Source organism: Scardinius erythrophthalmus (assembly GCF_964197995.2).
Source record: "Scardinius erythrophthalmus genome assembly, chromosome: 6".
Taxonomy (NCBI): domain Eukaryota; kingdom Metazoa; phylum Chordata; class Actinopteri; order Cypriniformes; family Leuciscidae; genus Scardinius; species Scardinius erythrophthalmus.
The window spans coordinates 27295912-27315395 of NC_138226.1; the positions used below are offsets into that span (position 1 = coordinate 27295912).

At 38.2% G+C, this 19484-nt stretch overlaps 2 protein-coding genes across 5 annotated transcripts; both read left to right on the top strand.

Annotated features, from left to right (window-relative positions):
* Positions 1-5488: 5488 nt before the first annotated feature.
* Positions 5489-10897, top strand: gpr45 (G protein-coupled receptor 45). Of its 3 annotated transcripts, none has more exons than XM_081367717.1 (4): positions 5489-5517; positions 6289-6469; positions 8464-8593; positions 9245-10897. In XM_081367717.1, the coding sequence occupies exon 4, from the start codon at positions 9367-9369 to the stop codon at positions 10492-10494; it is 1128 nt and encodes a 375-aa protein (XP_081223843.1). In that variant the 5' UTR covers positions 5489-5517; positions 6289-6469; positions 8464-8593; positions 9245-9366; the 3' UTR covers positions 10495-10897. The 3 variants fall into 3 exon arrangements, with proteins under 3 accessions (XP_081223843.1, XP_081223844.1, XP_081223842.1); XM_081367718.1 differs by having other exon boundaries at positions 5491-5517; positions 8464-8636; positions 9245-10891; XM_081367716.1 differs by lacking the exon at positions 5489-5517 and having other exon boundaries at positions 6147-6469.
* A 2364-nt stretch (positions 10898-13261) lies between these two features.
* On the top strand, positions 13262-18690 carry cUnh2orf49 (chromosome Un C2orf49 homolog). Of its 2 annotated transcripts, none has more exons than XM_081368084.1 (4): positions 13262-13570; positions 13794-13930; positions 17429-17783; positions 17895-18690. In XM_081368084.1, exons 1-4 carry the CDS (start codon positions 13445-13447, stop codon positions 17949-17951), a joined length of 675 nt encoding a protein of 224 aa, XP_081224210.1. In that variant the 5' UTR covers positions 13262-13444; the 3' UTR covers positions 17952-18690. The 2 variants fall into 2 exon arrangements, with proteins under 2 accessions (XP_081224210.1, XP_081224211.1); XM_081368085.1 differs by having other exon boundaries at positions 13424-13570; positions 17898-18690.
* The last annotated feature ends 794 nt before the right edge of the window (positions 18691-19484 follow it).

Consider the following 19484-nt stretch of genomic DNA (forward strand, 5'->3'; position numbering starts at 1 on the left):
TTCATGTGTGGGCGCTCAACGGATACCCGTTGGTCTCGCAGAGGGAGTCATGAATACCATCACGGAGGCTAGAGCGCCGTCGACCAGGCGACTCTATGCTTCAAAGTGGTCGGTTTTCTCCGGCTGGTGTACAGCTCGGAGCCTTTCACCCCTCGAATGTGAGGTAACGGAGGTTCTCTCCTTCCTACAAGAGCTGTTGGATAAGGGCAGATCCCCTTCCACGCTCAAAGTGTATGTGGCGGCTATTTCAGCGTTCTCCGGTTCAACGCTGGGTCAGTCACTGGGAAGGAATGATTTAGTCATCCGCTTCCTCAGGGGAGCTAGGAGACTGAATCCACCCAGACCTCCTTCAGTCCCTATGTGGGACCTTTCTACGGTCCTGGCGGCCATGAAAGGTGCCCCTTTCGAGCCTATCCAGTCTATTAGCCTCAAACATTTGTCTTTCAAAACAGTGTTTTTGATGGCTCTCGCTTCAGTGAAGCGCATAGGCGATCCGCACGCGCTCTCTGTGAGCCCGGCGTGCTTGGAGTTTGGTCCTAATGACTCTAAAGTCATACTCAAACCTAAGCACGGCTATGTGCCGAAAGCCCTCAACACGCCTTTTCGGGCTCAGGTTATTTCCCTGGCTGCCCTGCCGGCATCGAGTGAGGAAGGGGACTCGAGTTTTCTTTGCCCTGTTAGGGTTTTAAGAGCTTATATGTCCCGCTCTGCTGTCTTCAGACAGACAGAGCAGCTCTTTGTCTCGTTCAGTGGACGTTCCAAAGGAATGGCTGTTTCGAAACAAAGTCTATCCAGATGGATAGTTGACGCCATAGCGCTGGCTTATACTGCCAAGGGCATTCCATGCCCGTAGGGAGTTAGAGCGCACTCTACGAGAAGCGTTGCTTCTTCGTGGGCTTGGTCCAGCGGGATTTCCCTACAGGATATATGTACGGCGGCAGGCTGGGCCTCTCCGTCTACATTTATCAGGTTTTATAACCTAGAGGTTCCCGCCTTACAGGCTAAGCTTTTGTCGGTGTAATCTGTTCAGCCGTCTAGTCAGACCACTGAAACCCATGCGCAATGCGCTACCGACTATCTTGGGCAGAACTGTGTAAGACCCACATTTCCCACATTAGTTCAGGTTCCCTACCCTGTCTATGTGATGTTATACTTGCGTCTGTGGACATGTCTATTCTACGACGCTACAGTATAGGGAATTAAGGCTCCCACCCTTATTCCCTGACTCTGTGTGAGTCAATCTGGTGATTATGCACTGTGTGCCTGAAATAGCTTCCGGTGATCAGTGTTTTTATCCCAGCACGCACGGCGTTTTGCAAGGGGTTCCCGTAGCGTTTTGATAAAACGCAGTACGAGAGAACTCTCGTAAGAGAACGTACTCGGTTACTAACGTAACCTCGGTTCTCTCTAGAAGAGGGAACGAGTACTGCGTTCTCTGCCGTGCGTACGGTTCACTCTGGTTCGCTTCGGCGATCAAAATCAAGTGAATCAGCCTTCTCGAGCTCCTTTTATAGAGGTAAGCCACGCCCGTTTCGGCGGGAAGTGGCGAGGAGGGCGCGAAGCGCCCTCATTGGCCTGACGTCATCTCAGGCCTCGCTCGATAGGCTTAAGCAGTTGCCGCAGAGCAGCCAATGAGCGAGCAAGCCGTCTCGCCATAGCTGACTGCTGCTGCCGCAACGCGTTTTACATATATGAAAATTAAAGGATAATTTTTTGCTTCAGTGTTTCGTGAAAAGAGACTTTTCCCGTAGCGTTTTGATAAAACGCAGTACTCGTTCCCTCTTCTAGAGAGAACCGAGGTTACGTTAGTAACCGAGTACGTTCACTCTATTCTATTGGGGTGGTTACAGTTACACCCCTAGTGTTACATGATCCTTCAGAAATCATTCTAATAGGCTGATTTGCGACATTTCCCAGTCAGCAAATTACCTTTGGCACAGATGTGGGCCAGATAAACAGCTGAGCTGTGGCCCAGATTAGTTTGTGTTTGCCGGCCCAAATATGGCCCACATCTCCTTTGCCAGAACTGAACCAAAGGACTGCCATAACTCCACCAAACATGAGCCAAATACTACAAATTCATGTGGCCCATATGTGGGCCTGGTATGCAACTTTAGTACGGTTGAGTTCTGTTAAAATCTAACGGCCCTTATGTGGCCCACATGCAGCTGACAGTATTTAAAGTCTTAACTCACAGGTAAATTAAACACTCAACAACAAATGGACTCAAAACTATTTATTTTGACAAGCATTTAAATAATTACAGCTAAAGTGTTGTACTTAATTACAGCAGTATTCAGTTGAAAACATTTCATAAAAATAAATATAATTACAGCAAGAGTTGAATAATAACAGTAGTATTCAGTTGAAAACATTTAACAAAATAAATATAATTACAGCAACAGAGTTGAATTTAATAATTACAGTAGTATTCAGTTGAAAACATTTAAGAATACATAGAATTACAGCTACTCAGTTGTACTTATTTTAAGTAGAATTCAGTTGAAAACATTCAAGAATACAAATTAATAATATAAATAGCATTCAAAGCTAATTTTTTACAACAAAGTTCGAAACACTCGATCAAAGCTTGTATTAATGTTATGTTTAATTAGTCCAATGAGAGTAATACAAATAAATCACAGTTGGTAAAGAGAACTTTAAAGAGAAATTGAGAAAGTTAAAGCAAACTTGAAAGGTAAAGAGTTGAGAAGTGTGTTGATGTGCAGAGAAGTCCCCAATGACGGTCGGCAATGTGTTGATCTTTTCCAGTAAGGGGATTCTGCCTGACTGCACCTGCAATAAAGAAGAATTTAAATAATGTTAGCAGCAATACAACCTGGAAGCTAGAGCTGCAGGATAATACAAAAAATCATTAATGTAAATATCCTTTAATATTTTAATTGCAATTATTAACAAATTAAACACCTCTGAATTACCAGTGTATGAAAGTTTTTTTCCAGTAAATTTTCAAAAGGAATTGCAAATTGTATTTTTCAATATGTGGGCCAGAATTATACTGTAATTCCTTATGACAAATTATTTCGATTTTTAGAATACTTTTGCACCAACAACCGGATAAAATTTACATCACTGCATGTATTCTGCTTCTTTTTTAAAAAAAAAAGACATGCACACTCTAATGTAAAAACACACCAACACAGATAGCATTAATGTCATGTTTTAGTCCAAAGACAGAGTCTACAAAAATAAGTGTTTTTACTAACAAAAAATAATCTGCAATGATGCGAGACAATTTGGAAGCAGAAACACACAAACAATAATGGGCCAAGTACTGAATGCAAGGAGGAACATAAAGGGTTAGTTCACCCAAAAATGAAAATTCTATCTGTAATTACCCTCAAGTTTTTCCAACTCCTGGGTTGTACGTCAGAGCGTAGACTCACTATTGGCCGACGCTGGTCATGTGTGGGATGCTGGCCAGTCGTGAGCCTACGTTCTGACGTACAACACAGAAGCGCTGTGCTGTTACACTACATTGAATAAAGTCTTTATTTTAGCTTGTTTTGCGCACAAAAAGTATTTTCGACACTTGATAAACTTAAGGTTCAGCCACTGTATTCTTGGACTATTTTAACAATGTCTTTACTAACTTTCTGGGCTGGCAAGTTTCAATAACAGAGAAGCCTATGGAGGAGTGAGACAGCTCTCAGATTTCATCATAAATATCTTAATTTGTGTTCCGAAGATGAACGAAGGTCTTACGGGGGTGGAACAACATGGGTGAGTAATTACTGACAGAATTTTCATTTTTGGGTAAACTAACCTTTTAAATACACAGTGATAATGAACTAAATACAGAAAGTTGTAGGCATGCGCTGGTATGAGACTTTGACAGAATGATAATCTTATATTGTGATTACAGCTTTAAAATGTATGATTGAAACAATATGATTCGCAATATATAAAAAATAACTTTCTTTAAAAACAAAACATAAAACTTCTAAATAAAAAAATGCAGTCACTTAGGCTAAGTGAGCCACGGATGTGATCAGGTAATGACAAAAAAAGTTGTTTGGTTCGATACTGAGATAACAGAAATAAAAATACATTGTTCTGTAAAGCGGTTTTGAAAAGTTGTGAATTGTGCAAAGTGCAATACAAATAAAAGTGACTTCTAAAAAAGGTCTCACCAATGACAACTTCCTTTACGACCAGGCGTTGGACACCAATCTTCCCATTGACTTCTCTCCAATTCATAACGTGCCACAGCAGTTGTAAAAGTGCCTTTCAGCACTCTCCACATGGTGTTATCCAGGTCAGAGCCACCAACCAAACCCACATAGGTAATCTGATACGAAAAAAAAAACATCGTGTAAGTGGTTGAAATATGCATTTAAATAGACCACCCCCACCCTAAAATGAAAGTGCTTTTATATTCAAAAATGAACTATAAACTATTATTTACTCCATCTGAAACCATATTTTCTAGGTTTTTAATATGGAAATTATTGTCATTGCTCCACCCATACCACACATTAGGGCTGGGTGGTATGACAGTATACCATAGCATGGTATATAAACTATATCGTGAGAAATTAGAGTAATTATAAAAATGTCCTGCCTCTTCCAAGCTTTATAATGGCAGTGAATGGCTGCTCAATTAATTGATAGTTAACAGAAATACAGCAATTCATTGTTTGTTCATGTTAGTTCACAGTGCATACTAAAGTTAACAAGTACAATTTTTTTATATTGAATGTGTTAGTAAATGTTGAAATTAACATTAACACATATTAATATATGCAGTAGAAGTGCAGTTCATTATTAGTTCATGTTAATGTTCAGGTATTGTATCGAAAGTCATAATTTTGGTATTGTGACTTGACACTAATAGCCTAACGTTAACATTACAACTTTAATTTTAAAGAGGGAAAGGTCATGAGAAAAAGTCTTGGTTGAATATCATTTCAGAGTTAAATAAAGATACATACAATAATGCACACGTATTAATGTGTTTATTCTTGTCATTTTTATATTATTATGATTAGTTGAATGATTGTGAACTCAAAATTTAGGTTTTCTGACAAACAGTAACACCAACACCGACATTGGGACCGCGTCGCCTTAATTCACAAATAGGCTACAACACAATGACAAACTATACTATTTTATTGTGTACGACAGTGAGCTGTTGATTTATAAACAAAAACATCTTAATTTAAAACGGCAAACGAGCGAACTGCTATAGCCTAAGTTAACGGTTAAGTTACATTAAACTTTATTGTAAGTTATAGCAGTAAACTGAAGAAAATATTAGCTAGTTCAACCCCTTCCTCGATGGAACGAATAACTAAACGCATAATAACATGCAATATTGACACATAATGCTGCATATTTCATTTATATGACTTTAAAATGCCAAAACATCACTTACCTGAATGTACACAGTCGTGAGGAAAGCAGAGTAAAAGGCGTCAGCTGGCCAGCGTCGCAGTTAAACTCGCGCCGTAGTCTCTCTCCACCAATAGGAGGGAAGATGCAGAGCAACCTGAGGTGTGGAACGGCGGATGTTTGCCGCACTTGATTTCATTATTCCTGTGTTTTTCCACGTATAAGCCAAATGTTTACCACAAGTCGGTGTTTCTCACTGTGTGCCATAGCTCAACCACATATGGTCCTCATGTGTTCGTTGTTATCTGGGCCATATACCTCAAAATCAGTTGTGAACCAAGAGAGCATTTCCCGCAGATTTTAAAGTTATGGCAAAACAAATATGGCTACGATTTGGCCCATATCTGTTCAGCCATGCCACATCTAGGCCATATGTGCCTGATAATACCCACATGTGGCCCACATGTAATTGCTATCTGGGTTCTTATTAGCAATTTTTAAAACAGTTGTGCTGCTTAATGTTTTTGGGGAAAACGTGATAGGCTACATCAGGATTCTTTGAATACAAAGTTCAAATACTAATAATGTGTAAACTAACGGTCGGGTTAAACAAATAACCCAACGTTTTTTTTTTTTTTTTTTTTTTTACTGTGACAAAGTGGAGAAGATTAAGGTGTTTAAATTCAAATTGTGCTCTCGCGAGAACTCTGGATTTCCAGGGTAACTCAAAAACCCAACGCAGTCAATTTGAGTCAAAACATTATTGATAACTAGCTAGAGGCTGGGTCCTTGGTTGAACCATTGAGCTTTTATTCTTCTGAGAACGTCAAAGACCTCCTGATGCAGTTTGTCATCCGTAGGCTACCTCTGAAATCCTCAAGGATGAAGCTCATACTAGCCGCCTGTGATTGATTGCCGTTGTCACACCTCCAGAGCTCCACGCCCCGACGGATGTGTTTCATGCAGCAAGAAATCGCATCAGTGGAAACAATGGCAGTCCTCTAACTGAAATCAAAACTACAACGGGCAGCCACAACAACATCTTGTCCTTCATCTATTTTGGATTGTCACGGCTCACCGCCCAACAGATACACGGACTTCAGAAGATAAAGAGGTAAAATCACACAATTTGGCTGTGCAAATTACATCACATCTGCTCAGCGCGCCAGTGCACGTGAACTGAAATGTTCCATCAGTGACATGTATCGTGTGATCAATGCATAATTCACAAGGGTGCGATAGTGATACCAATTGTCATACATATCACGCTTAGACATTTTCGAAATAATTAAATTCTAATATAGCCTATTTGTTTCCTATCGTGTGATGCATAACTGCTATTGGAAAATATTCAGTTCTGAATGTTTTGTGCATTTGTAAACAATTATTCTAGCAGTTCTGTCTCAATCTGCCACATCCGCTGCTTTATATAATTGTGTTATGAATATAATATCTTTATAAATAACCTACATATCTTTCTGAATACATTTGTTTGCTTGCTTTTTATGTGAATTTCTTCGTTTTTAGCCTTTCTATTTGAGATTGCCTGTTTTTAGATTATTTTTCTTTACTGATATTTACATTAAATTGGTTCTGTAGAATTAGCTGCACCGATAAATTCCATCTCGTGGGAATTTTTTCTTTAAACAATGGTACCCAATATTAACGTTACTGTTTGTTGAATAGGAAACAGCTTGGATAATGTTTACGCATAAGCATTCGTGCTTAAATGATATGTGTTATAGAAATGCTGTAGCCTACATAATCCTGCTTTAAAGCATGTAAACATATATATTGTGCCATGATCGAATAGGAATAGAAATGTAATAGTGTGCCATGAAAATAAACAACAGTTTAAGGGTCATCAACCATCTTTGCTACTAAACAGGTTAGACAAATTATAATAATAATGCATATTATTTTATTGTTAATATGATTATTATATTATTTATCATTGTGTAAAGTCAAGTCACATTTATTTATATAGTGCTTTATACAGTACAGATTGTTTCAAAAGCAGCTTTACAGTGAGAACAGGAAAATGATGCATTTCGTCATCAATTATTAAATTAGTTCATTTCATCTATAAAGCAGTTCTGCAACAAATGATCTCATTGTCCAGCTCAGTTCAGTTCTCATACAACAGCGTCAGTGCAGTCAGATCAAAAATATTGTTGCATATTAAGTGTCCACAACTAAACAAGCCAGAGGCGACAGTGGCAAGGAAACCGAACACCATCAGGCGGCAGAATGGAGAAAAAAAAAAATCTTGGGAGAAACCAGCCTTAGTCGGGGGACCAGTCCTCCTCTGGCCAACGAACAACACGGTGTGATTCGGATTCTGTCCAAAGAAAAACAGAAATAACACAATAAAAATATCTGTTCTCTATATCGGCACTTGGACATTTCAACATACAATTATTCATTATTGGCATTTGGTCAGAAAAGCAATATTGGTCAGTCTCTAGTTTCTAACACTTAAGTTGATGGTTAGTCTATGGGTGACAACATGGACACCAGCGTTAATTAACACATTGAGGTCTGAAAAACAGCAGAGTGTTGCTGCTAAACATTTTACTATTTACCAGGTTGAAAAGACAGGTATTGTTGTCAGCTCATAGTGAGCTTGCATTAAGTATACCAAAATATGGTTCATTCGCATATTTACATTTATTTATATACTGTATGTCATACTATATTTATTCTGGTTCCATTTTTATTCCACTGGTCCATTATTATGTATTTATATTTTTACATATGGTATAAAACAACTATTAACATATTCTACATAACAACATCCTGCATATTTCTGTTACTTAATTCATATGCTTCTGTCCACAATGTCTCGCCTGTACCCATTGTCTGTTTGTCTCATCCACACTGTATACCCAAAAATCTTTCCCCAAGTATTGTTTTGTATATGTAATGAGAATTACATGGGAGTTTTTAAATAGATTGTCACTAGCATTTATAGACCTGAATGAGAAAAATCCCAATATATGCCACCCTAATGTCAACTGTCCCTCTCAATTTGATAAATGTAACACAGAGTAGAAAATATATTGCATTAACCATGTGTAACTGTGTCCTGCTATGTGTCTTTTCTAGGGCAATGGAGGTGTCAGATGATGACATGAAAAATATGATGCATTTTTGGAATTTACATCCCCCTTTATATCTGCACTATCCTTAGCAAAGAACAACCCAGAGTAACCATGGCAACAGCAGCATCCTCTGAGTGAGCATCATTCCCTCTTTCATCTGTAAACACGATGATTGTGGTTTGTAGATGCTCACCATATTGCTCATCAGTGCTGCACTGTTCTCTTTTGTTTCTTATCGCACTTGAATGGTTTAAAAGCATTTGCATGAATAAGAGCATGATCATATAATGTAACACTAGCCAAAGGACTGATAGTCCTAATTATATATATATATATATATATATATATATATATATATATATATATATATTAGTGCTGCACAACGATTAATCGCATCCAAAATACAAGTTTGTTTACATATGTGTGTACTGTGTATAATTATTTTGTATATATAAATACACGCATGTATATATTTAAGAAATATTTGCATGTATATACTGTATATTTATACATTTATATTATATATAAATAACAAATTTTTCTTAAATATACACATGTATGTGTGTGTATTTATATATACAAAATAATTATACACAGTACACACACATATATTATGTAAACACAAACTTTTATTTGGTATGTGATTAATCGCGATTACAAGTATACAAAGTAAAAGTATACAAACTTTATGTTAGATTTGATTATTATTATTTTTTTTTATCATATGCTAGTATAAGTTTGTATTGTTATTTAATATAACTCACACTTTTGGTCTTCTGTTGCAGGTAATGTTTTACAACGTCTTCAGTGTGGAGAGTAATTCTCTTAACGGGAGCTCACATAACCATGGCAGTGGTTTAGCTATGACTTTCCAGGCTTGAATGGATGAGACCTGGTAACAGCTGCCATGTTCGTCTGTAATGGCAGCTCACTGGAGGGGTGTGGCCTTCTTGAACCAATAGAAACTGAGACGCAAGAGGCTGATACTGCCCTCATGCCCACCACTCTCAGGGTGGCACTGGCTGCCATCATGATCTTCATGATCACCATCGGTTTCCTCGGCAATGCCATTGTGTGTCTGATAGTGTATCAGAAACCGGCCATGCGTTCAGCGATTAATCTGCTCCTGGCCACGCTGGCCTTCTCTGACATCATGCTGTCGTTGCTATGCATGCCGTTCACCGCCGTCACTCTCGCAACTACGGACTGGAGCTTCGGAGTGGGATTCTGCCGCGTGTCCGTCATGTTGTACTGGTTATTTGTTCTGGAAGGTGTGTCCATCCTTCTAATCATCAGCGTCGATCGCTTCCTCATTATAGTCCAGCGGCAGGACAAGCTAACGCCACATCGTGCGAAAATTCTCATTACCGCGTCATGGGCTCTGTCGCTCTGCGTGTCCCTACCGTCCGTGATCGGCTGGAGGACGGCCGGGATCGGCGCACAAGTGCCGCAATGCATTCTGGGATATAGCGAATCACTGGCGGACCGGGGTTACACGGTTCTGCTGGCCGTCGCGGTGTTCTTCGTGCCATTCGGTGTGATGTTGTATTCCTACCTGTGTATTCTCAACACGGTGCGGCGCAACGCGCTGCGCATCCACAATCACACCAGCGAAGGCAGTGTCGCCATCAACCCTGTCAGCAAGTTGGGTTTAACCGGTCTTCAGCGACCCCAAGTCAACGTGGACATGAGTTTCAAAACCAGGGCCTTCACCACCATCCTCATCCTTTTCATCGGCTTCTCTGTGTGTTGGTTGCCACATACGGTGGTGAGCCTGCTGGCGGTGTTCAGCAGACGCTTCTATCTCAGCCCGGCGTTTTACCCCGTCAGCATCGGGGCGCTGTGGTTGAGTTACCTAAAAGCGGTTTTCAACCCTGTGATATATTGCTGGAGAATCCGAAAGTTTCGTGAGGCCTGTCTGGATTTTATGCCCAAGACTTGTCATCTCTGTCCCAAGATTCCCGGACGAAGCCGTAGGCGTATAAGACCCAGCAACATCTATGTGTGCAGCAGCGAGACCCAGTCTTCAGTCTAGGATTCGCACCAAAGGATGTTTAAAATTGACAAGCCAAGAATGAAAGATGTTTAGATATGACACATTTGGTTTCAAGGGACTGTGTCCTTGAAATCCCATGGAGATGAGGACGCTTATTGAGTACTTGATAAATACCTCCTCCTATCATAGACTGCAGTGATGAAGGAAAAAGCATTAGCTGTCTGAAATTCATCAAAGCAATATTCCTGAACTGGGTCCTGAACTGAATTTCTTTTATTTCAGTTGGCAAAGGTTTTACAGGTTGGCAAATAAAGTATCTAAACTGGTGATTTAATGAACATGTTTGGTAGAATTTATTCATGATTAGGTGAGGGAGTTTTGTTTGTGGTCATTATTTACATTCACATTTTGTAATGCCCAAAGTGAAATTGCATCCATGCTGAAAAAAAAAAAAAAAAACCACTAAAACCAGACTAAGCTGATTGGCTGGTCTTCCAGCCCGGTCATAGCTTTAGAAGGCTTGGTTTAGGGGTTTTGGCCAATTCTCTAGATGGCCAGGCTGGAAGACCAGCTTAAACCAGCTACATCTAGCTTATAACTACTTTAAACCAAGACCATCAGTTTGACTGAAGAATTTTGCTTTTGCAGTTTTCATATAGTGTTGTCAAAAATATTGATATTTCGATGTTGAAATATTGGAAACGGTTCCAGTACTCCTTTTATGCAGTATTGATACTATACCACAAACCCGTCTCCTCTCAATCGCTCCTCTCATTTGCTCCCGTTGAATAGTGTTGATGTTACAGGTGCTGAATTTCAGCGCGGGGTTGCAGGTATTTCGCATAATTCTACTCATTGATATTTATAAGTGGCTTATATGAGATATAAGCTCTATTTTGTGGCTTATTGCAGTCAACGGTCAAACACACAAAGTGATGTCAGAATGCTTGTCTTGGTGAGTATTCAGGTGAACACAGTCAGTTTTTAAACGTAAATGAAACAGTATATAGGATCTGTGCATTAGCTCTTAAAGTGACAGCAGCCTAATACACTTTGACTCCTGTTAAAGGGATAGTTCACTTTAAAATTAAATTTTGGTATGTTTTAGCTTACCTCAAGGGCATCCAAGATGTAGGTGTCTTTGTTTCCGCAGTAGTTTCAAGTTTGATATTTTTAGGTCCAACCGTTCTTGTCTGTCAGTCATATAATGCAGGTCTATGGTCACTGTCTCAAAGAGCATGCACAGAGTCCAAATTAAAACAATTCCCCATCGTCCAAATTAAACAATTCCCCATCGTAAGTACACATTGATGGCCTAAGACACGAAACGAGTGGTTTGTGTGAGAAAACGAACAGTATTTATATCGTTTTTACCTCTTATACACAGCCACGTCCAAGTGATCTGAGGGCGCGGGCGCTTCCTGCTGTGTGACGTGTGCTGTGTGACGTGTGCACAGACTGGTGCATAGATTTATATACACTAGATTTCGCATTAAAGACATTCGTTCCAATGAACTGCCGTAGCCAAGGCGGCATCTAGTGTATATATACCTATGCACCAGTCTGCGCACACGTCACACACCAGGATGCGCTTGCGCCCTCAGATCACTTGGACGTGGCTGTGTATAAGAGGTAAAAACGATATAAATACTGTTCGTTTTCTCACACAAACCGCTCGTTTCGTGTCTTAGGGCATCAATGTGTACTTACGATGGGGAATTGTTTAATTTGGACGATGAGGAATTGTTTTAATTTGGACTCTGTGCATGCTCTTTGAGACAGTGACCATAGACCTGCATTATATGACTGACAGACAAGAACGGTTTGACCTAAAAATATCAAAATTGAAACTACTGTGGAAAAAAAGACACCTACATCTTGGATGCCCTTGAGGTAAGCTAAAACGTACCAAAATTTAATTTCAAAGTGAACTATTCCTTTAATCAAAGAACAAAAGACAAAGATAAAATCACTCGCTGCTCTTGATTGAATAACTTTTGTGACTTTAATTGTAAGCATTATTCTATTTTTACAGTGAAGACTATACCGTGTTATTTTATATTTGATTACTTTATTTCATTTTTTTAGTATTTCTTACCTGAATACTACTGTTAGACCCACCTTAAAAACTTAAAGCCATGTTTATTTCATTTGTTAGTTTATTTCATCTTTTTATTCAATTGCTTTTATTTGTGCTATCCTTTGCAATTTGTTAATTTGTTTTTATTTCATTACTGATGGTTTACTTTAGTTCAAAGTTTCAAATAAAGCCTCCTGTGTGTAAGCTATTGCAACAAAATTACCCAAATTATCAAAGAATTATGAGATAATAATAAAAATATCTTTATGGCAGTTTTCCCTGTGGTATCGAAAATGGTATTGAATATCAATATTGTTCAAGGTATTGTATCAAAGTTGTACATTCCAGTATCGTGACAACACGTCAAGTTCAACTGAATAATTCTGCTTATGAAAATTGCATAAAACTACCATTATACATACTCTCATTTAGTATTTTCACCATTCCTGAAATTGCCATTTGGAGTGCATTCTCTTTTATAAATGTCAGTTAAGCAAGAAATGCAGATTGTCCATTTTAATTAGGTTTGTTTATCAGTAATTTGGGAACTATGCCTAAATAAAAGCCAACACTCATATCTGTTAATACTGAAAATAAAAAAAATGTATGCATCTTCTGGTTGCCAAGGCTGATGTCAATGTCAAAAGAGCAGAGTTGTAGATGGCTGAAATAAGTGAAACAAACTCTTATTTTACACAATAAATATGATATAACTTCGTCAGGTTTGAGTCATGACAATTGAGTCATACATAGTCATCGAGTCGTTCTTTATTTAGCTGAGGTGTCTTTCTGCCCTAGCACACATTGTACTGTAGGTGGCAGTAATGGTCATGTGATGTGAAACGTCTCTCACATAAGCGCAGAACAAGAGAACTTTTTCCTGCGTTTTCCGGAAATGGACTGAGAAATATGGCGTCGCACAGGGGTGACAGAACGAGAAACCCCACATCAGATGCTGGAGATGTTTCCAAAATCGACCTTCTGCTTCACCCAGAGCTCCTTTCTCAAGAGTTCATTCAGCTCATGTTACATGAGGTGAGACTCGGAGCCACATGAAACCAGTCGGGTTACTGTAGGCCACATCGCATAACCTTCTTGTTCCTTAACGTATATGATAATAATAATTTGGTTATTTTTGTTCCGTGCGTCTTTTCTGTATAGTATACATTTATCAGACAGTATACCTGAAATCTGAAGAATGAATACATCAACAGTCATTGAACAGCAGCAAACGAGTCATGCCTGCGTTGTGTTTTAGAGGAAGATAGCAGTGGGTGATCATGAGGACCGCGACCGGCTGACAGGTCTGTACCTGCGACATGTGCTTCCTCTCCCGCAGAGAGATCTGCCCAGCAGCCGCTGGGGGAGGAGGATGGAGAGGAGCAGAGCGCACAGGTACTGTACTCTCTCACACTCACACAGGTCAGAATTTTATGATCATATTTTTATGATCAGATGATAATGCTGTCCCGCCTCTCCCGCTATTAATGCACTTACATGACAAGTATGATTTCAAATGATGTGTGCGCGTTCACTTTGAGAGCGCCGCTCCAGGGTGTGCGCGCTTCAATATACAGTCAGTCACAGTTCTAATCGCAAAGCGTATCAAAATGACGATTCCCAAACTTTACAGGGTTTGTTCATAGAAAAAAATAATAATAATTCTGTCAATTACTCACTCTCATGTTGTTTGCCCGCGTCACGCACTCATTTAAAGTCCGTGTTTATACAGTAACGTATTTACGTTGTAAATCTGTTCATAGACCTTATGCGCCAGAGAAACGAGGGCGCCGCCATCTTTAGAATATTGTCTTTGAACTTCCGTTTTTGCGGTCGCTCGCTCTGTATATTCCTATGGCATTGCTGTCCAGGAGTAATTAGCTTTTTATGTGGATTTACTTAATGTAAAGTTAACGAAAGTTATCATGAGGATTGTAATGTTTAAAGCATTTGTCTTAACAAATGCGGGAAGATTTTAAAACGAGCCGTTCATTCATAAATGGGTGATTCTCCAACTAGAAGCACTTTTGGCACTGTGAGTTTATGTAAAATTCACTCTCTTAAAACACTCTTAAAACAATCTTCCTAGCTTCATTCATTTGTCTTCTAACACAATATAACAGTGGGCAGTTTTAGAATTCCATGGATTATTATTATTTTTAACAGTTTTTCTGAAGAGCCATGTCATTTCCACCACTTTTCAATTTATGTATTTTATTACAATATAATATTGTAAAATTGTTATATAAGATTATGTATCTGTCAACAACATCAGTGGCTACCTAATCATGTAACAAAATAAATATTAATACTTCATGAACTTAATGCATTTTCATTTAAAGTTGCTAAATGCCACGGGTTGCCACAAGTTGGGATTTTTGCCTACAGCATCTCATTTTTACTCAGGTCTATGTTTATTATAAGTCACTCACACATATATTGTAAGTAATGAACTATTACTACTTATTTTAAAATACATTTAGATCCACATCATTGGTTATTCTTATATTTTTTCTTAAAAACTGTAGTGGTGGAAAGTGGTGGAAATGACGGTTTATGGTGGAAAGATTGTTTCTGTTTATTTTTACTTAAATTGCCAGTCCAAAATATTTTTAGCCATGTATTTTATTATTTAACATATATGAGTTGAACAGTATACCTAATAGTTTTAAAAATAATGATTACAAATGATATGCAAATTATATAAACCTGCTCAAAACATTCATATAAATATAGATAAATAAAAATACATTTAGAGTGTACTGGAATCGTGATATATAAAGTTCTCAGTCCAAAAGCACAAATATGTCATGAGAACATGCCAAAAGCGCACAAAAACAGCATATATCATGTCCAAATCTACGCCTCAAATTTCTCAGAGGTGGAAATGACGGAGGTGGAAATGACATTTTAGCAGTTTTTCTGCAATATTAGCACACCCTCATGTCAGGCTTAGCTACTTTTGGACTTATTATGTTGTTTACTCGTAATAAACATAAATACATTATTTTCATATTTGTTGTACATAATTCAACCGAACTACAGCCAAGGTGGAAATGACGCTGAATAAAAATATTCTGTATAAAAGCTTGACTTACCTTGATTTATTTTCTTGTGCTGAAGAGCGCATGTGCCTGAAGTTTCATCTTCAACTAATACGTCCTTTTCACTATTATTTCCATGATTACCAAGTAAATAAAATATTTAAGATGGATCTATTAAAGTGGATTTTGTTGAGGGAGGTGGAAATGACGGAAAACCTGGGGACAGACGTATTTCATTCCAAAAATAGTTTAAAATTATGATATACATATGGAATTTCGATGGTATGATATTATTTTATTTGTCCTTAAGACAAACATGTTAAAAAATATTTTTAAATCGATCCTTTAATAGAATTTTCTAACATTCAAAGAGGGCCAGTCTGGGTTGGGGACAAGCATAAAACTGCAAAATCTGCTAATAAACAGCCATGCAAAAGCATTTTTAAAAGAAAAAAGGGGCAAGATTTGGTGGTTACTATGATGTTGGAGCATGAACTTCATAATGACAGTTTATTTGTGCACTTGTTTGTTTATTTATTTACAAAAAAAGGCCAGGGACAACAAAAGTGCCTGTAGTTGGAGAATCACCCAAATACGCAATATCGCTGTGAAAATACAGACCGGAAGTCAAAAGACAACGAGCGCAGCGCTGAAAAATGGGGCGGGGCTACATAGACCGCTTTATTATTTTTACAATATCTTTTTTACATTTGTTTTGTATCTTAAGTTTTATAGGATTTGACTTTAAATGGAGCGACATAAATTTCCAAGGTTCATAAAAAATATCTTCATTTGTGTTTCGAAGATGAACGAAAATCGTATAGGTTTGAAACGACGTGAGAGTGGGTATGATGACGGAATTTACATTTTTGTGTGAACTGTACCTTATAAATAGTCAACCTGAGCCTTGGACAAAACTAAATATCCTGACTAATGTCGTTTACACCACCGATACATATCGCATAACAATTTATCGTTACACCCTTGCTGCTACGGATACACGTTTTTGCAGGGTGGGATGTCTGTTATTATAATCTATTTTTATCATCATCTATTATCATGTTAGTTGTACAGAAGGAACACAAGCAGTTTCCCAGATGAGTGATCAGTTATACAGTGTTGCCCTGGACAACAGTTATTATTCCAAAAATATTTGACTGAAGTATCAATCACTTATAATCTTCCACTTTCTCCATGAAATCAAAACGGTCAATTCTTTTTTTCTTTTCTTTTATTCTAAGTATTTATTTTAAGCGATTTAACCATCCACATTGTTATTTATTTATTTATTTGAGTTCTTGTGCCCTTGTAATCTTTAATCAAAGATTTAATCATTCTCTAATGATGTTTACTGGCGTGAGGGTGGGATCAACCTGTCACTCACATGACATCACAGCCACAACCATCCAATCAATTCCCCATGGACAAAATTAAAGTCCCGCCCTACAGTTTTTTACATTAACAATAGGGAAGAAAACACTATCACAACTTCAGTTTCATGTTGCGTCTGTGTTCAGATTCAAAAGTGCTTCACATCTGGTTTGATGACAAAACTTGTTTCATGTATTTTAACTAAACTTAATACAAACTCTGAAAATGTGGACTAAAAGAAAAATTGATTTGAGAGGACCAGCAGTGGGAAAGTCTTTTTGTGTGTGTGTGTGTGTGTGTGTGTGTGTGTGTGTGTGTGTGTGTGTGTGTGTGTGTGTGTGTGTGTGTGTGTGTGTGAACACTAAACAACAAATTTTGTTCTGTTCACAGAAAGTAGTCATACGACTGTTGTGTAACTGCATGAAACTGTCCAACGTGTTTTCTCTTATTAATATAATATAACTCTGTTTTGTTTCAGTTCAAGCGCTGACAGTGGCAGGAAGAGGCCGTTGATTGTGTTTGACGGCAGCTCTACTAACACAGGCGGTGTGAAGCTGAAGAAAGCTGATACTTCAGCAGCACCTGTCACCACAGACCGAATAAAGCCCCCCGTTTCCAGCATCAGTCTCACGAACCCCATACGCAAGCTCAGTGGGACCTCTACAAACTGCTCTTCCTCAAATTCCTCTAACAGGACGCCGGTGTCGTCGCCGGGGGCCAGTCCCAAAAGCCCCTGCAACCACTCGAACGCTGCCAACTCCTCGCTACATTCAAACAACACCACGTCTAAACTAAAGCGCTCGTCCCCCAGCGACGGAGAACATGACACTGCTGTGAGTATGACACTAACACCATGGAAATCTGTGATGTAGGTGTAAGAGTGAGATTTGGTTGTGAATTGTCTGATTCTAAGTTTATTTTTTATTTGTATTTGTTTGTGGCAGAAGGAGATCAAGTCACCTGATTCAAAGAAAAAGATTCAACATATCACATGGCCATAATCTCTGATGTCATCAAGGACGGATGGTTAACGCCACTGACATCGTCTGGCCAAGGAAGACACTCACGATGGGTCACATGAATTTGAAAGATGGGTTCTTGTCACACACCTCAAGTTGTCACTCTTTACTTACCAGCCTCAGGAAAAGTGACCTGTGCAATGTGACCCTCCGGTTCATTTCACACCAGGAAATGCTTTGGCTTTCGACTTTATGTAGTGGTGAAGGACCTGACACATTCCTAGCAGTTTTATGTTGGACTGCTAAGATTTTCCCTTTAGAAATCTTTCTTGCAATTAATAAACTCCACTGCACGTGAATCATGTTGACAAATCAAACCCCCCTAGAGGAAATAGATGGACATGCTCTTGGTGTGTTTGAGATGTCTGGTGTTTTACTGACATAGGAAAATAACTTTGAAGAAATCGCTCTTTTCTCCAATAACAGGTTTTACAAGTTGATCTGTGATTTAGATCAGAGTAGGCCCATCCAAGTTTGGCCAGTATCAAATAAATCCGTTGATAGTTTTGTATTTATAGCCCCCATAGGGTCAAAATGCAGTTGTGATGTGTGTTGCATCATGCATTGATGTATTTAAGTGAGAAAGCATAATGAAGGGTGTTTCACATGTCAGTGTTTTAGTGAAGGTTTTTCTAGGCATTATGAATTGAGTTTTTTATTGAACTGCATGGAGAGTTCCTCACTGACAACAAGCCTGATGAAATAAACGGCTGAGAGTGTTCATCATTGTGTTAGTGTGTTTTTTTGTTTGTTTTTGTTTTACTAACACTTTAGTCAATCTTAAGTACACTGCCAAAGTCCATAAAATAAAAGTTTATTAAATATGAATGGTGTTTGAATTTCATTCCATTCATAGTTCTGCTTTGTTACAGGTACAGTCCTATTGTACAGTCCTATTTTTTTAAATCAATTTAGAAAGCATGATATTTTTGTGGAAACCATGATAAACATTTTTTTCAGGATTTTTTGGATGAATAGAAAGTTTAAAATAACAGCCTTTATTTAAAATTGAAATCTTTTGTAATATATATGTCTTTACTGTCACTTTGATCAATTTCATGCATCCTTGCTAAATAAATGTTTTAATTTACTGAATCCAAACTTTTGAACCATAGTGTAAATTCAAATGACAATTACCCAAAATAATGTTGAATTTTTTTAAATTAACCGGGACTTATTATGCAATATTCACTTTTACATGGTTTTTGAACAAATATATCAGCAGTGTGTGTACAAATCCACCCACTCCTTTTTTGAATCCCCATAAATCATTTATTTTTTGGCAGAATGTCTGAGGCCCCAGCTGTAAAGGCTCTGTCCTCTTCTGGAAAGCCAGCTATGGAAGTTTGTTTCCGCCACTGAATAATAAATAATAATAATTGCGACTTTTTATCTCACAATTCTGACTTTTTTTCTCACAATTGCAATATATCAAGTCAGAATTGTGACTTTTTTCTCAGAATTGCGAGATATGAAGTCAGAATTGTGAGAAATAAAGTCGCAATTGCATGCGAG

Excerpts from the sequence above, each read along its gene's own strand:
- gpr45 (XM_081367717.1), top strand. The coding sequence starts at position 9,367 with ATGTTCGTCTGTAATGGCAGCTCACTGGAGGGGTGTGGCCTTCTTGAA.
- cUnh2orf49 (XM_081368084.1), top strand. The coding sequence starts at position 13,445 with ATGGCGTCGCACAGGGGTGACAGAACGAGAAACCCCACATCAGATGCT. Across the intron at positions 13,931-17,428 it reads GAGAGGAGCAGAGCGCACAG|TTCAAGCGCTGACAGTGGCA; the intron begins GTACTGTACTCT and ends GTTTTGTTTCAG. Across the intron at positions 17,784-17,894 it reads ACGGAGAACATGACACTGCT|AAGGAGATCAAGTCACCTGA; the intron begins GTGAGTATGACA and ends TGTTTGTGGCAG.